The sequence below is a fragment of the Lepisosteus oculatus genome, chromosome 5 (assembly GCF_040954835.1).
Source record: "Lepisosteus oculatus isolate fLepOcu1 chromosome 5, fLepOcu1.hap2, whole genome shotgun sequence".
NCBI lineage: Eukaryota > Metazoa > Chordata > Actinopteri > Semionotiformes > Lepisosteidae > Lepisosteus > Lepisosteus oculatus.
This window is the reverse complement of record NC_090700.1, coordinates 40,414,976-40,432,769: the sequence shown is the minus strand read 5'-3', so window position 1 is coordinate 40,432,769 and position 17,794 is coordinate 40,414,976. Positions and strand designations below refer to the sequence as shown.

The following is a 17,794-nucleotide window of genomic DNA, read 5'->3' as shown; positions in this document are numbered from 1 at the left end:
CTACAGTATATAAGTGTAAGGATGTTGATGATGGTGGTAATAGAATTGTTTGTATGGTCAGCCTCACACATGTAGTGATATCTCACCTAGGTCAGTGCAGGTACAAAATGAATTAACACATGTTGTGTTTGCTGCGCTCCTGTTGTGTGCTGAGGTCTGTCTCCCCATTGACCCTGTATTGGGTGACGTGGTGAGAAAACGGGTGGATGGCGTGTTTGCTGTAGTTCTCTTTTCAACAGTTTGCCACAGTGCACGTTACAGATTGGTAATGCCATTAGCAATAGAGCAACAAGTGAGGAAAACAAAAAACCAAGCAAGAGAAAAAACCTCTGAGAGTCCCGGGCCTGATGTCCCCCCACCTCAACCCATGAGACTGTAAATGAAGAAATGTGTAAAATCCAGTCTTGTACAGAGGATCTGTTCTGACAGACCTTATGGTGCATCTGCTGGCCTGAAATTAGGTTTTACAATTCATTGCGTGATTACTTACGACATTTGTCTTCCGTGTGATGTCACGTCCAACTTGGTCTTTCGGTCCTCCAGTAATTAAAGACTGAAAGCGCTTTGCGGAGGAGATGGTGTACAGAATAGACGCCACTGTGTAAGCAAGCGCATCTCCGGCAGAGGGCGCTGTCAGGTGGACCCGGGAGTCGCGGTCACCCCTGCGTGCCTTCTTTGCCCAGGCGAGGTTTTCTTCAGGCGCAGTCCCGAGTCAGCTGGGCATGGATGCGAAACCACACCCAATGAGGAAGGACGAGCCGCAGGGAGAGAGAGAGACGGGCAGGCAGGAAGGGAGGCTGAGCTGTCTGAGAAGGACCAAGGGAGGAATATTGATCACACGGGCCAGGGAGAAGACGAACAATCGCGTACTGAAATTGAAGAAAAGGGGGATCCCTAGGCTACGTGTTCCGACAATAAATATTTCGTTTCTCCCTCCCGTTTCGCAATCCCGGTGGAGCGACGCCGCAGCCGGCTCAGACAATAAAACCCCGAAACTGTAACCTCATCTTCCGACCACCCCCCGACCCCCGCTCCGCGCCGCCAGCCGACTCTCCCAAGATGATCGCGCTGTTCAACAAGCTCCTGGACTGGTTCAAGGCGCTCTTCTGGAAGGAGGAGATGGAGCTGACGCTGGTGGGGCTGCAGTACTCCGGCAAGACCACCTTCGTCAACGTGATCGCGGTAATTCGGGGCTCGGGTGGCTGATGTCGCGCGTGTGCGTGTAAGTGTGTGTCAGCGGATCTGAAGGGCTGGCGAAGCGCGGCCGGGGGGATGCTCCGAGCTCCTAGCCGCGGTTTAGCGGCGCAGATCATGGCCGTTTCGCTGGTGCAAAACTGCAAACAACCGCGATGCTTTCGAGGACACGAGCAAATGGCTGACTGTGAATGTCTGTGCGTGTTCTCGGCTCGCTCTGTGTGCGCTGTGATTGAGCTACACTGGTGGTCGGGGATCGCACGGCCGTGTCTTTGCGATAATGGTGGCCGGGGTGTTTTACGCTACTGTAGCTGCGTTATGATGACTGAGGCACCCCTGTAGCACAGTGACGACATGATGTGTCACCCGTCGGGATTTCAAAACGCTCTCCCATCAGCGTATCGCCAGAAGAATTAAAACCCTGCAATATTAGGTTTTTTTAGTCTCGAGTTTATACACGGAACATAAGGTGCCTTCTAAATATGTTTTAATTCCATTGTATCGAAATCATAATATATACACATTTTGCTTCTGCTTCTATACAGTAAAATGGGTATTTGACATTTTCTTTACTTTGTAGTCGATATCTGCCAGTGGAAGGCGGAGACGGGCGATCCAAAGTCAAGCACCAGAAAAGTCGAAGTCGTAATTATCTCGGTGTTTTTGCCTCCTAAATAACATATTCGGAGCACGGTCAGTGGTCGTGGATGTCCTGGCCTAGTGAGTGGGCCCGTGCTGTGAGGCAGGGCAGGGGGTTACTGGATAACTACATTGACCGATAGACTAGGCCCACTGGTGGCTGTGAGGTTTTGGTGTAAAATAAAGGCTTTTGATCAAAGGCTCTGGAGGTCTGAATCTGGGTGCAGTCCAGGCCGCTGTGGGAAAGCGCTGTCTGCTGGAAGTGTGTGGGTTTTTTTTTTACAAAGCTGCGTTTCCTCACATCTCCACGTCTTGCATCTTTGCGAGTTTAACGATCAGGAGTGATGCACTACCGGAATTAGTTCTTAATCCTAACGCTGTGCGGCTCGGGAACGCACCTGCGGGACGGGAGCGGTGCTGCGGTTCAGTGCGGCATTCTTGACCCACTAACTTGTCGCGCGCAATCCGCAGCGCGTGAGGCTGGAGGAGGCGCACCTGCGCCCCGCCAGCGCCGCTCCCACCCGCGACAGCGGGGCTCCGCGCAGGAGAGGCAGCGGGGGTGATGTCAGACGCAGGGGAGCAGGAGACACAAAGAAAGAAGAGGAGGCTCTCCGGCCCGTCCTGACGGCTGAGCTGCCTGGACCGGACAAAGGCGCGTTGAAACGAGGGGCGATTCCAAAGCGCTGGCAGGGGCTTGTTGGCAGTGTTCTTTTTATTTTACGACATGATGAACTTTGAGTCACTAAAAGTCTAGATCAGAGCTGGCCAGGTCCAGCACTGGTGGGGGGCAGGGGTGCCGGGTTATTATTCCATCCCAGCTTTCTGTTACTGACTCTCCCTAATTGGACAGATTAATTGTAATTGTGTTTTATCAGGTGTATTCTTTTTTATTGTTGTTCTCATTCTGTAAAACGCTTTGAGAAGCCACCTTTAAAGGTGCTATCTAAAATAAATAAATATTATTAATATTATTATTATTATTATTATTGTTCTCTCCAGGACTGGATCTGTCTGGTGCTTTAAAGAGCTCTGTTACCCTGGTGGCCTGTGGTCAAGTCTGGTGAACAAAGCACCTCAGCTGCTGACTGACTGAGGTGTTTATTGTGCGCACACTGTCTCTTCTGTGGGCAGCGACTCAACTACTGTGCTAGGCTGCTTGTACACATTGCTGCCTGGCACCTAGAAATTAAGTTAAGATCACTTTATTGGCCATATACAATTTCTTGCATTAGTTTTTTCACATGCCCCAAATTGCTCTCCATGAGACGCACAGACAGGGAGAGAAGCTTGGGGTCAGAGCGCAGGGTCAGCCATTTGTACGGCGCCCCTGGAGCAGTTGGGGTTAAGGGCCTTGCTCAGGGGCCCAGCAGAGCAGGATTCCTCTGCTGGCTGCAGGGTTGGTACCAGCAACCTTCCAGCCACAGGCGCAGATCCTCAGCTGCAGTGCCACTGCTGTGGTAGAGGTATTAGTGGAAATACCTCTTGTACTTGGAAATACAAACCAGCGGGAAGGGAACGGGGGGTGCTTCTTTACCCAGAGGCGGGCGGGGGTATGGAACAAGCACAGCCGGGGGCTGCTGGAGCTAATAGTGAGCTGGGAACAAGCTAACAGCCGAATGAGCCCCCTCCTATTTGGAGGTGTGCTGTATCCTTTCCACCCCTGGTTTGGAATTGCCTGAGCGCTGTCCTGGGGTCCCGGCCTCACTACTGCTCAGCTCCGTGCCCCCACCCCCACCAGGCCTGCAGCGTCGCCCCCTGCCGCGGGCTGGTGGGGGGCAGCTGGCCGGCAGCTGTTCACTCACCGCAGTGTCGGCACAGGGCAGACCATTCCAGTCTTCCTCCTCCAACGCACGGATTTGCCTTGAAAAGCCGCTCTTGATGGAATGGCTTAGAGGCTGAGGTGGTCCTGGCCTCAGCAGCTAGCTCACGTCTCTGGGCTTCGGGCCAGGCCCCAGTTTTCGGTCTTCATTGGCGTGTATCAGGCCCCGGGAGTAAAGACCGCTCTCGTACCCGAGCTGGAGACCAGAGCAGCATGGGCAGCCGGTCCCAGTTTGTGCACTGTTGTAGTATTCTTTGTTTGTGCGAGAGGTCGGTGCACAGCCAAGTTTTCATTGGTTGTTGGGGGACTGGCTGTGTTCAGGGGAGCCTGGGGGGGTCTGTCTCAGGCCTGTGTGCTTCGTGTGTTAGTGGCTCCAGCTAGTGCAGGGTGCACCCCCCCGGAGCAGGGTAGGAGCCCCGTCTCCTTGTCACATGGCTGGGCATCCTGGTCAGCCAGTGGCCACCCTGGGGAGGGAGAGGCGCCGACTCTGGTGGGAGGTGGGTTAGAGAGAGAGGGAGTCGCGTGAAGTTGGGACGTCCCGATGCAGAAGATCGCAGGGTGGAGATGCTGGTGCAGCAGGACAGTATTTTTGACCAGAGGGGTGTGGAATGGCTTGTGAAAGTAGTGGATTGTGCTTTTCTTCAATGGCACAGGTGCAGTACCAGTGTGTACGCCTGTGTCTGCACTGAGAGCCGATTCTTGCAGCTTTCCAGCAGTGCATCCCTGCATTCGTGCGGCTGCACCTGGGACCCAGAGCTCTGCTGAGGAGGCTCCTCCTGGCCTTCAGCTGGGGGAGAGGCTCCTCAGACAGTCCCATCAGGACATAGAACCGAATGTCTCTGCGATCACAACTGTGGTTTTATTATTTGTGACTATTGGGATTCTATTAAGTTAAGGATGAGAACACATCCTTTTCTTCCTCTGTTTAGTTTTATTTTTTTCCTCAAAATACAAACCTGCTCTGTTCTGTGTACCACCACTTCTACAACACGTTAGAGATGGGCACTTTGTACATCGCAAGCGGTTTCCCTGGCAGGGCCTGAGTCTGTGGGAAAGACATGGACAGCTCTGCTCCTCATATTTATGAATGACTTGTTTGCTTACTGTGGTAGAATTTTACAAATAATTAACTCTCTTTCTCTTTTCTCCTCTCCCTGCTTGTGCCTCCTGCTCTCTCCTCTCTGCAGTCGGGCCAGTTCAGTGAGGACATGATCCCCACTGTGGGGTTCAACATGAGGAAGATCACCAAAGGAAACGTCACCATTAAGGTCAGCAGGCAAGCATGTGGGTCTTTTGTGTGTGTGGAGTGGGTCTGGTCACTGTACAATAATACATATAAAACTCAGAGTAGAAGAAAATATATATATAAGTATGGGAGCAAATTTTGCCATTAAAATGTGTACTAGCAGTATCATTAGAGGTGTGCACAGCTGTAGTGTCTAAGAGTTGTGAATAAGAGGGCATGAAGAACTGCACTCATCGCGTTGTAACTCTAGGTTCCTGCAGTCCTTGAGACGTCTTGGAGCTGCACCCTGCAGTGCTGTGTATGCAGGCAGCAGAACCTTGAAGTGCTCTCTAAATCTCACAGGGAGTCAGTGCAGATTGCCCAGGACTGGAGTTACTGTATGCGCTGAGGCAGAGTAGCTTGACTGAGCTCACTGCAGGACAGACTGAGGCTTGTTTCATTTCAGACTCCAGTGGATACTCCAGTAAGATATTACTGTAGTCTAATCTCAATGCAATGAAAACGTCTATCACATTTTCCGCAGTTGTAATTATAATTTCTAGTGTTACGCAGATTTAAAACAGGCCCTGTCTGAAGCTTAAGCACAGCCTACAACAAGTAGTGAGAAGCAGGCAAGAGCCATGAGTGTCCTCTGTTGGGCGTGGGGTATCGGGGGTCCCCTGGGACAGTGTTCCTGATGCCTGTGTTTGTCATGCAGCTCTGGGATATCGGCGGTCAGCCTCGATTCCGGAGCATGTGGGAGCGTTACTGCCGTGGGGTCAGTGCCATCGTGTGAGTACCTTCTCTGGCTCTCCACCCCCCACCGCAACGAATTGAGCACACAGCTCGTTTCTGTTTTGTGAGTGATTTTAAAATGAAGGCATTTGGTTTTCATCATCCAGCCTGGTTCCCAGACGCTGTGAGTTCCTAGGTGTCCACTGCATCCTTGTGCCGTCCTGCTAAATCCCTGCCCCGCACCGGCACGGATTCAGCAGCAGGGGGAGCTCACGCTGCCTCTGGGAGTCTGTACCCATGTGTGTGTAAGGTGGCTTCTTGACAGGGGACTGATTTTGGTGTCCTCTCTGTCTGTGAAGGTACATGGTAGACGCGGCGGATCCTGAGAAGATCGAAGCCTCTAAGAACGAGCTGCACAACCTGCTGGACAAACCTCAGCTCCAGGGCATTCCGGTGAGTCCTGGCTGCACTGTTTCAGAAGTGGTTTTCACCTTCACCCCTCGTTGCTGTGCTCTGCTGACGTCTGGAGGGCCCCCTGGACAGGCACACTCACCCACAGAGGGTCTTCTGGACTCTGCATGGCTCGCAGGCTGGGGCCTGGCAGGAGCTGAGCTGTGCCTGCTGGTGGGCACCTTGTACCGGCAGGGTGGTAGTGTGTCCATGGTGCACGAAGCTCCGAGTCTCTAATGGCATCGGGTCTCTGCAGGAACCTGGAGTTACATCACTGTTATCACCCCATCATTACCAGTGCTAAAGACGATGAGCAGAAAACTGGCCCCTGGGCTCCCCCAGGTGGCTCACCGCTGACAAAGCATGAACGTGGGTTCGAGCCTGGGTCATGGCACTGCCCAGCTGTGAGTGGAGCCACTGGGCGGAGTGGCGGCTCTGAGGCTAAGGATCTGCGCCTGTGGCTGGAAGGTTGCAGGTTCAAATCCCGCAGCTGCTCCATTGGGCCCCTGAGCAAGGCCCTTAACCCCATCTGCCCCAGGGGCGCTGTACAATGGCAGACCCTGCGCTCTGACCCCAAGCTTCTCTCTCCCTGTCTGTGTGTCTGTGTCTCATGGAGATGAATTCCTGATGCAAGAAATTGTATAGGGCTAATAAAGTGATGTTATGTTATGTTACGGGCAGGGTGGGAATAATCAACCAGTCATGCTCTCGGTCTCACCAGCATGAGGTCATGGGGATTGTAGGCATAAAAACCCACAATCCCATGCAGGGACAGTAAAATAAAAACCAATAAAATGACAGTGAGGCTGCACAGGCAAGAGTGCAGCACCAGGGCCGAGCCTGAACGCCCGGCCCTTTAGAATTAAAGTGTCTAATACAAGACATACTAGTACAGGATGTGAGGCCTCGGAAGTGAGTGGTTTGAAGTGCTCAGGCCATCCCTGGATGTGAACCAGTGAATTTAAACTGCCTGTGACAGATCAGCCAGCCAGCCAGCCAGGCGGCCTGTTCCCAGTGTGTGCCGCAGTGGCCGCCTCTTGAGTGACAGGCGCAGGAACGTACACAGCAGCAGCGTGTGGGCTCAGGCCCCTCCCCCTTTCTCCCTTGAGCCTCTAAGCCTTGAGCCTCCGAGATGTCAGGTGTCCAATCAGCTTCAGGGGGGGGGCGTGGGGAGAGGCAGAGCACAGATGTCCTCTTAGGTCCCACAAGCCAGATGGGGAGTGATCTCTGTGGGGATTAACAGGGGGAGCAACTGTAGATGTGCAGAAATCCACAGGGACACTTACCACTGTTGTGGACAGTGAGTGTGGTAGCACTACCAGGGGGGACTGGACCGGACTGTGAGACGGGTCACGCAGGAGTAACAGCTGAGTATGGCAAGGGGAGATTGAACTCCTGCCGGGCAGTGTAGGGGGATCCAGCTGGTGGAGGTGATCACGTGCAGGCAGCAGGCCAGCTGAGAGACTGGGTGGCAGGATGCCGTGAGCCCGGCAGGAGAGTTCTGATCCGTGCTGTTTTGCCCTTCCAGGTCCTCGTCCTTGGGAACAAGAGAGACCTCACTGGCGCCTTGGACGAGAAGGAGCTCATCGAGAGAATGTGAGCACTGGCGTTTCGGCTGTTCTTGGTGTTTGTGCTGTGGGAGTAGGGGTATGGAGTGGGAGGGGGGAGGGTTTGAAACCCTTAAACGTGCTCTCTTGGATCTCCGTGGACCTCTTGACGTACTGAACGTGGCTGCCAGCACGCTGGTTCTGACTGGGTCCAACCTGGGCTCGAGACAGACCGGAATCTGCTCCAGTCATTTTCTGCCATCAAGGCCAGGTGCTGTTGACCAGTCCGACTGCGGCAGGCATTTAATAGCATCCAAGCAATCAAGCAGTATATCCCGAGCCTGTGTTGTGAGCAGGAGCTGGAGTCATATGGCTTTGCACGGCTTGATCTTTTAAATCTCAGCCCTACTCGACTCCTCTCTTGTTTCCACTGCTTCATAAATTTAAGATTGCTGTGGGCATAGTGTCAGACTCTTCCACAGATCTTCAGCACTTATTTAGTGCCTGTACTGACGCATCTCACCCATTACAAAGTTATTGCCTCCGATCGACCGGGTATTGTATTTGTCTGCGTCTGTTTTGTAAATCAATTCCGTATCACTGTTGGTCTACTTTATTGTTTTTTTTTTTCATTTTTCAGCACCAGTTAGTCTCAGACTCTTCTGATCCTACTCTCTCTTTCTCTTTCTGATAGGAATCTCTCCGCCATCCAGGACAGAGAAATCTGCTGCTACTCCATCTCCTGTAAGGAGAAGGACAACATCGGTGAGGCTCTGTCCCCTGCCCCTGTTTCGACTCGTCATTCTTCTCTGGCTTCCCTCTCCCACACTCACGCTCGCTGTCTCTCTGCAGACATCACACTACAGTGGCTGATCCAGCACTCCCGAACCCGGAGAAGCTGAGACCCCGAGGAGAGACGCCCCTGGTGACATCATCCCGAAACCGCTGCCCCGCCCCCTCCGTCTGTCTTCGTTCTTGAAAACTTTTCCTCCTGAAAGCAGCCCCTCCCTTCCCCTCTCCTCTGCCAAGGTCTCAGTTCTTACAAAGAGGGTTGGAGCAACATTATTTGCACTGTTAATTTTTTAATATTCTGCTTTTTATTCTAAGTATTATATTACCTTGATCAGTTAAAGTGTCAACTGAAGAAATTGCTTTGCTAATTATTTTTATTGTCACGGTTCTCGTCGTATTGTTAAACACAAGCCCATGGGTGTGAAAGACGAGGAAGATGGGAGCTGTGGTCAGTGGTGACGCAGCCGTCGTGAAGAAAGAATTGTAAATATATCTTTTCCCCTGGTTTGTAAGCCCAGGTCTTTAGAAAGAGAGGACAACAGACAGACAAGGTGCAGCTGGAAAGAGAGGCGTGTTGGGTGAGGATGAGAGTGAGCTGGGGTTGGTGGCGGGGGTTAGGGGGGCTGTAGAAACAGGACCTGCCTTCCTGCAGGAGACTCCATGACGCTTGTGAGCAGCTCGATGACTCCTGCTGTCTGAGGGTGGCTAGTCATGTCTGTGCCAGAGCCGGTGGACTGAGTGATCAGCAGATTAGATCATCGCGCAGGTGATGACATCATCAAGAAGCTGAGTGATCAGGTGATTAGATCCTGCTCTCATTGGACGGATCTCTCTCAGCCTATCGGAATTTAAGGTTTATTGTTGGAGCTTCGGGGCCTGACCACTTAGGAGTCTCATTACAGATAATGCACTTGTTGCCCACATTTTAAGCGTATTATTTGTTTTCATCAGTTAATTAAGTTTACTGGGAGTTTGCCAGCGACTCAATCCATACAGGGCTTGAACGCCCCTCTGATGGGTGTAAATTAATGTTTACAATGTGGCGGTTTTATGAAGCAGTTACTTTGATGGTATGTTTTGCTTTATGAGCCACAAACAGTTCTGTGGCTGTAGGTGAGTGGGAAGGGAATGTGATCGACCGCCCAGCAGCTTTTTCCTGGAGAGCTGGTACGCTGTCTTTCTCTGTGTGACTGAGGAGTCTCTGGAGGGACTCTCTGCTGATCCTCAGTGCCGTTGACTCTCATGCTTAGAGCGATCTCTAGTTCATTGAGAAGGAAGGGAGTAGTTAACCTTGCACAGTATTTATTCTCCTGTGCTCCTCTGCTGTCTCTGCTCCACTGCTGCTGCCCAGGGCAGTCTTTGATGCCTGATAGCCATGTGCAAGGCTGGATAAATAACCACCCTGAGAAACTGAGGTTTTACTGAGAATCCACTAATGTGTTCTCACAGCATTCACTGGTGAGAATAAATGGGAATGGCTCTGATTCAGTGTTTGAGAGATTCTTGATCCCGTCCTGCGCTCTGAAGCTTCCAGCCATGTGGTGTTCACGGTTTTGACCCATGGAGACAGGAGAGCACGTGGGCGGGTTGTTGGGTGGACACACACAAACACACACACACACGCGTGTCTGCGCATGCAGCGTTCAGGTGAAGCTGGAGAGGTTTTCTGTGATGTGTTGGATTTCTCTCGCTCGGCCTGATTGCAGAGGCTCTGTGCTGGGCAGCCGTGTGCAGTTCTTCTGGTCACGGGGCCTTTCCCTGGTCCTGACCCAGTACAAGCTTCTCTCTGCGGTGTTGTCTTTGTCCTGGTGTGAAGGTTTAGGTGCGTTTACTTCCAGGCCTTTGTGAAAGCGTTCTTTTTGCAGTAAGCGTTGATAGGTGGGGTTAAGATTGCCGTCCGTCTGCAAGCCGGTCCTCTGGCCTCCGACCCAGGTGGGCCCCTGAGCCAGAGCGGGCAGCAGGCTGCTTTCTCTCCCGGTGCTGATGCCACCGTGATTCCCAGCTGCCAGGAAACGGGCAGTCTGCGCAGGAGGAGCGCCAGCCCTCGCAGCTCAGCCACCGCTGCATCTTTCTTGACATCATCACCAGCTCAAGGCAGCAGAGGAGGGATAAACCAGACTAGCTTAACCTTATTTCACCCTCATTACATCGGGTACACCGTTCTCCCAGGTGTGGGAGTGTTTATGACTGAGACACAGGATGTCTGTGGATTCCAGGTGCTGGAAATCTGTGGTCTAGGTAGTTGTTGCTTGGTCCTGATGCAGAAGCTCTAGAAGCTGTAAGAAACAGGATGCTGTTCCGTATGTACCCGTATTGAGCCTGGAGTCTCCTGTTCTGTTCCTGGGCTCCATGGTCCCGCATCTGTCTGCTGCCACTGTCTTTTATGAATAATGCAACCAAGTGATCAGTTAAGACTTGGTCCAGCAGATCTGATTCCTGTGCAAGCTCTGCAGGATGAGCATATCTCAAATTCCAGGAAGGGTTCTCTGTATTTTCATTTTCGAGGCAGATTTATGTCGAGGCTGTTTTCTCACGTTGAGGGGTTCTGCCCATATCAAACCCATGCTGTCCGGGCTCCTCCGCCTTTCGGACTGGGGCCGGACCGGGCAGCTGAGCGAGTCCGAAGCAGAATCATCTCGGTTCCTGAAGGCCAGCGGACTGCAGCTAGAGCACTGAACACTAAATCAAGTTGGGTTGGGTGAATCGCATTAATAAGTCTGTGTCTAGGAGCATACAAGCTGTTACAAGGGTACATTTCTTGAACATTGTACTATTCCAGCTCCTGCCATGGCCAGCGCCTTGTTTACTAGTATAAAAACCAGTCCAGTTCGTATTCCCAGGCTGCTGAGCAAATTCAGGTTTTCCTTTTCCGTGCTCGCCTGTCCTCTCCAGCTCCCCCTTGTCCGTCGGCATCGGGACGAATCCAGACAGCTGGTGATGTTTTAACACCTCTGCAGTGTGAGCTGCTCTTCCAAAACCAGGCTGGTGCTTCGATCCCGAAGGGGGGTGGGGTGGGAAATCTGTCAGGCAGGGAGAGCGAACCTGGCCTGGTTTCGGCACAGGAGATCACGGGAAATCGACGTTCCTCTCTGGGAACGCTCGGTGCAGCCCTGCTGCGAGACACCGGTCCGAGCCCGGCAGGGATTTTCCCAACTCGGAGCCGAGGGCAGCAGGAACTGGGCCCTCTTGCCCTCTGTTGTCTTTCTGTTGCCTTCTTTTGTATCTCGTTTATTTTTGCACGTTTAACACTTCGGAAATGTCTGCTGCCCTGACTCTGCAGGACACGCACAGTCGAATTTCCTTTTGTAGGTACGGAAGAATGGTACATTGTTATCATGAGTAAAGTAATTCATGTGTACATTCTTTTTTTTTTGTTATGTTTGATAATTGTTATATGGTTTTTGATGGACTTTCTTGTACATAGCAAACTTTAAACCAAATAGCTGTAAAAGAAGAAATATTAATACTTTGTGTTACACAGAAAACCTTGTGCTTGCTGTACTCTGCCAGTCTCTCTTGGCCTGGGGGTCCCCTGAGAGTGAGCACGTGTGCGAGTGCCCTGGGGTGCTTGAACGTGTCAAATGGCTGACGGCGTGCCGACACTTTTCCACAAGGGTTCGCTCCCGCTCGGACAGAGGGCTGGGGTCAGCTCCCTGTCCCTTTGGCTTGATGCTCCGCCATCTTTACAGTGGCCTGGACTGAGGAGAACGAGGAGGGGAGCTTGTGATCTTAGACAGATGCGTCCCTTCTCTGCAGCTCGTGCTGGTCCTCTCTGGCGCGCGCAGCAGGGACGACGCTTGAGCCACCTGATCAAGGGCCACTAGCGCCCAGCCCTCCAGGTGGCGCTAGAGCTGCCTGGAGCTTTGTGATGAAGAGCACCCTACCTGGGCCTGTTAAGCAGGGGAGGCGGAGAGGGAGCAGGGTGTAAGACTGACCTGTATGTTCTTCATGCATGCTCGCTTGACAAGCCTGACTGAGGGGCGCAGTGTTACAGTGGGTTTCCTGTGCACCACGCCCATCGTCCAGGCCTGCTGCCCAGTTTCTGAGGGCCCCAGCCCCATGTCGACACGCGGACCGCACTGCCCCATGCAGCGCTAGGAGAGGTATTGCACTGACCACTCTTGGGGCAGGGAATTAGAGTGCTGCTGGCGAGTAACTGATCTCCAGCTCAGAAACAAAGACGTTTCCATAAAGCGTTTGGCAAAGACAAGCCATCTTTCCTGGACGCGTTCCCTCCCAGTTTCATTCCCCTGCCTGCCTTCGGATTGCTTTGTCTAAGTGTTTTCTCCAAGTTCCTGTCGGACAACTGGATTGTTGTCCCCGTATTCCCAGTTTGGTGGCAGGCAGGGGTCAGAGGTGCCATTGGATTGCCCCAGCATGCATCACTCTGGGCTGTGCCCTGGTCTGAAAGCAGTCGCGCCTCTTTTGGCTGCTGCAGGTTTTCTTTTTTAACATTTTCATGGATTTCAGTGATAAATGTTCCCTGCAGTTTCATTTTATTGGCTTTGATTATGTTGGTTTTTAAGATGAAAGAACATCTCTTTTTAATTCAGTAACACGGTCTGATATAGCAAGAGAAATGGCATTGAGTGTTTCTGTAATTACATATTTGAAGAAAAAAAGCAAAAAAATGAAAAAAAGCCAGTTTGTTTTAACTCCTGTTTATATTGTCCTGCCAGTGGTAACTGTACTGTTGCTATTGTTATCTTGAAATAATTAAAAATGGTAAATAAATGATTTCCCACACAGTACAACAGCCTCTTTTCTGTCTCAATACAGTATCGCTATATTGTGTAAAGCTCCGCCTATGTAGGGGGCACAAGCAGGCTCTGTGCAATCTTTGTGTGTGCCAGTAGAGAGCAGCAGATGCTAAGGGAAAGAGGAGCAGGGCTAATGAACAGAGAGCTGTTTTGTTCTCCAGTTGCTGTGAAAATAAGAGACCGTTTTTCTTGATCTTTCCTTTTATCCATATATGGGACAGTAGGTGCAGTGTGATTGTCGTGGTTGGGGAGAGAGGGAGGAGCACAGATCAGGGCTGTGATTCTGCCTTCAGAGACCAGGAGCTCCTGGCTGCATTCTGGGGCTTCAACAAATTCAGGAGGGCTCTTCTGGTTTGTCCAAAATCCTGAAAATTAAACACAATGGTTTAATTGTTTCCCGTAGCACTGCTGAAACGCAGGCGTTTTTAAAGAAAAGTGCTGCCTTTGAAGAATCTTTTCCTGACTTTGTGAATTCCACTTCGGACAAATGATTTTAAGGTGCTGTGTATAAGCAGGTCCTTATGAACTGCGGTGGCATTTCTTAAATCTTTGTTTACCAGCTGTTTAAAGGTGGAAGAGCACTTAAGCCTGGCTGTCACATTGACACAGCTGTCTGAGCTAAATGTTTGAGCTGAATGTGTTCATGAACTGTCTTGTGTATATTACACTTTTGCGTGTTGTAAATAAGATGCCAAATGTTTATGATTTTTCAGCTACAGTGCCTTCAGAAAGAAGTCAGACCCCTCCACTTTTTTAACAGTATGTTGTGTTGTAGACGTATTTCCAAAATGGATTGAATTGATTCTTTTTTGCCATTAAATCGACACACAATACCCCATAATGACAAAGTGGAAACACATTTTAAGCAAGTTTTGCAAATTTATTAAAGATAAAAAAACTGAAATCTCCGATTTACGTAAGTATTCAGACCCTTTATTCAGTACTTTGTAGGACCACCTTTTGCAGCGATTACAGCTGCCAGTCTTCTTGGGTATGCTTCTACCAGCTTTGCACACCTGGATTTTGCAGTTTATCCCATTCTTCCTTGCAGATCCTCTCAAACTCTGTCAGATTGGACGGGGAGTGTTGGTGAACTGTAATCTTCAGGTCTCTCTGGGGTTCACGTCTGGGCTATGGCTGGGCCACTCAAGGACATTCAGAGACTTGTTCCGAAGCCACTCCAGTGTTGTCTTTGCTGTGTGCTTCGGATCGTTGTCGTGCTGAAAGGTGAATCTTCACCCTAGTCCGAGGTTGTGTGTGCTCTGGAGCAGGTTTTCCTCAAGGACCTCTCTGTATTTAGCTCCATTCATCTGTCCCTCAATCCTGACCAGTTTCCCAGTCCATGCCGCTGAGAAGCATCCCCACAGCATGATGCTGCCGCCACCAGGCTTCACTGTAGGGATGGTACTAGCCAGATGATGAGCGGTACCTGGTTTTCGCTAGAAATGGAGTTAAATTGTTGTCTCATCAGACCAGAGAATCTTTTTTCCTCATGCTCTCAGAGTCCTTTAAGTGCCATTTGGCAAACTCCATGTGGGTCATCATATGTCTTTTACTCAGGTGTGGTTTCCGTCTAGCCACTCTACCATAGAGACCTGATTGATGGAGTGCTGCAGAGATGGTTGTCCTTCCGGCAGGTTCTCCCATCTTTACACAGGAACTCTGACGCTCTCTTAGAGTGACCATTGGGTTCTTGGTCACCTCCCTGACCAAGGCCCTTCTTGCCCAACTTGGCTGGATGGCCAGCTCTAGGAAGAGTCTTGGTGGTACCAAACTTCTTCCGTTTCCCAATGATGGAGGCCACTGTGCTCATGGGAACCTTCGATGAATTGCCAATTTTTTTATACCCTTTTCCAGATCTATGCATTGATACAATCCTATCTCAGAGGTCTGCAGAGAGTTCCTTGGACTTCATGGCCTGGTGTTTACTCTGCCATGCACTGTGAACTGTGAGACCTTATAAAGACAGGTGTGTGCCATTCTAAATCATGTCCAATCAAGTGAATTTGCCACAGGTGGATCAAGTTCTAGAGACATCTCAAAGATGATCAATAGAAAAAGATGCAAATTAGCTCAACCTGGAGTGTCATAGTAAAGGGTCTGAATACTTATATAAATGAGAGATTTCAGTTTTCTATTTTTAATAAATTTGCCAAAATTCCTAAAAACATGTTTTCACTTTGTCATTATGGGGTATTATGTGTCAATTAATGGCAAAAAAGAATCAATTCAATCTATTTTGAAATAAGTCTACAACACAACAAAGTGTGGAAAAAGTGGAGGGGTCTGAATACTTTCTGAAGGCACTGTACTGTACGTGTGTTCTACAGTGGGAATTTAGTACCAGTTATGTTGCCCGAATAAAAAATGAGCTGGTTAAAAGCTATCAGTGAACTGTTTGCTTCATAATTACACCAGTCCAGTACTTTTTAACTGTTTAGGGATCCAGAAGGAGCAGGGCAGTGGCCAAACTATTCCACTTGAGAACTGTGTGAGCACAGAGCTCTCGGCCAGCTTTGGTTCCTGATGTGGAAACTCCGAACATGCAGCCCCAAAGACTCGCTGTGTGCCCCCCTATCGCAGTGAGCTGGGCTTCAGAGGTGGTCTTCCCAGCTCCCCTGGTCCACCTGCTTGACTTCGAGCAGCTTCTGACTTCAGAACTGGGCAGAGCCAAGCCGCGGCAAGCTGTCCTGCTGTCCTGCGGAGACTCGGCGCTGCTGATGTCTAGCTTGTTTGTTTTGCCCTGGTGAAGAGAACAGCAAAGCTCCACTCCCCACCCCCCCAGACAGGGTCCGGCCCAGCAATGGCAAGGCGCCAGGGCTGCTGGTTCTGGAGAATCGGGCCAGGCTGTGGAGGAGAAGGGGACACTTTAACGAGCCTGTTCTGGTTCTGATGACAAATCCTGAAACTGCGAAGGCACTTATTTTCTCCTGTCCGCCGATGCGTTAGTCTGCATTACTGCAGAGACATGATTATCACCACTGAAAAGGTCACGGTTCTTCCGGGAGGGGGCTGCTGGTTGTCTGGAGGTGTTCCCAGGGCCCGGAGCAGGGAACAATGGGGCTACATTACCAGCGCTGAAAGGATATGTGTCAGTTTTCCCAGCTGACTGCTCTGTTGCGACGCTGCAGTGAATGTAAGATTAAGCCAGGGGCGCAGACGCTGACTGTGGGCGCTGAAAAGGGCCTTTCTCCCTGACAGCAGGCCCCAGGAACTGGCTGAACACTTCCTGCCGAAGCCAATCACAGTGGAAGAGCGAATCTGCATCTCCGTCTGCGCCCCCCCCAACCCCCCCTCCAGGCCATTGTGCAGTGTGGGAGCCCCTTTCAGTGTTGTTTGCATACTTCAGGGAGCCTGCCCTGGCCCTCGAACCCTCGCCATGGCAACGCCAAGATCCATTCTTCACCGCTTGCCAGCAAATCCCAGCCCCTCCCCCCCAAAAAAACCCACTCTTTCCCCCCCCCACACTCACAAAAACACAAGACAAACATTGTCTTAGTGCTGGAGTTCTCTCAAGGGAAACAAGCAAGGCTCCTATTCATGGGCGGAAGAAGAGCTGCCCCAGGACTGTGGGACTTTCAAGACCTATTACTCCGCCCTGAGTGAGCTCTGTACAAAGGGGTCCTGTGTGAAACCCACACAACAGCAGGGCGGGGTAGGGACAGGTGAGACAGCCCGAGAGAGACAACAGCAGGGCAGGGTAGGACCAGGTGACACAGCCCGAGACAACAGGGCGGGGTAGGGGCAGGTGAGACAGCCCGAGAGAGACAACAGGGCGGGGTAGGGGCAGGTGAGACAGCCCGAGAGAGACAACAGGGCGGGGTAGGGGCAGGTGAGACAGCCCGAGAGAGACAACAGGGCGGGGTAGGGGCAGGTGAGACAGCCCGAGAGAGACAACAGCAGGGCGGGGTAGGGACAGGTGAGACAGCCCGAGAGAGACAACAGCAGGGCGGGGTAGGGGCAGGTGAGACAGCCCGTGAGAGACAACAGCAGAGGTGTTTGGAGCACAGGGATTTCAGAGAGAGGTGGAGGCGAGGAATCGGGTAGCAAACACAGGGGGCTGAGTGTGGCCTCTCCTGTACAGTATAGAAGGGGAAGATGCCCTGACTGGACACTGCACTTTCTTACCTGCTCGTGCTCTTGGGCTGTTGGCTGTCCAGTTCAGTGCCGGGAGAGGGGCAGGAGTGACGGTGACCCTCAGATGGCCCTGTGGCAACAGACAGCAGGAGGCTCTGCAGGAGAGCTGGCTAAGTATTAGCAGTTCAGTGTCTGTGGTGCAGTGTGACTAGTTTGAGTAACATGATCTCAGTGAGGAAGACTTTACACCACAGCATGGGCTCCAGACCAAAGACCTCAGTATGGGCTCCGCTGACCTGAATTAGGGCTCCAGACCACAGTGTGGGCTCCAGCGACCTAAACCAGTACTCCAGACTGTTGTATGTTGTATATATTTATAAGTATATATACAGATGTCGGCTAATAATTCTAACCAAGAACTCGATCACTTAATTGAACCAACTATTGACCCAACTTTAGCCAGTAATTTAGTGAGCTGGGGATCCTGGGAGCAGACCTGGAATGCTGGGATCCTGGGGTCTCTTGGGGTCCTACCTTAACTGTATTTCAATGAGTA

At 51.3% G+C, this 17,794-nt stretch overlaps 1 protein-coding gene across 1 annotated transcript; it reads left to right on the top strand.

Moving 5' to 3' along the window:
* Window positions 1–608: 608 nt before the first annotated feature.
* arl8a (ADP-ribosylation factor-like 8A) lies at window positions 609–13,155 on the top strand. The gene is made up of 7 exons (XM_006628474.3): window positions 609–1,182; window positions 4,840–4,920; window positions 5,596–5,669; window positions 5,972–6,065; window positions 7,591–7,658; window positions 8,304–8,374; window positions 8,462–13,155. The coding sequence occupies exons 1-7, from the start codon at window positions 1,060–1,062 to the stop codon at window positions 8,509–8,511; spliced, it is 561 nt and encodes a 186-aa protein (XP_006628537.1). The 5' UTR covers window positions 609–1,059; the 3' UTR covers window positions 8,512–13,155.
* Window positions 13,156–17,794: the final 4,639 nt, after the last annotated feature.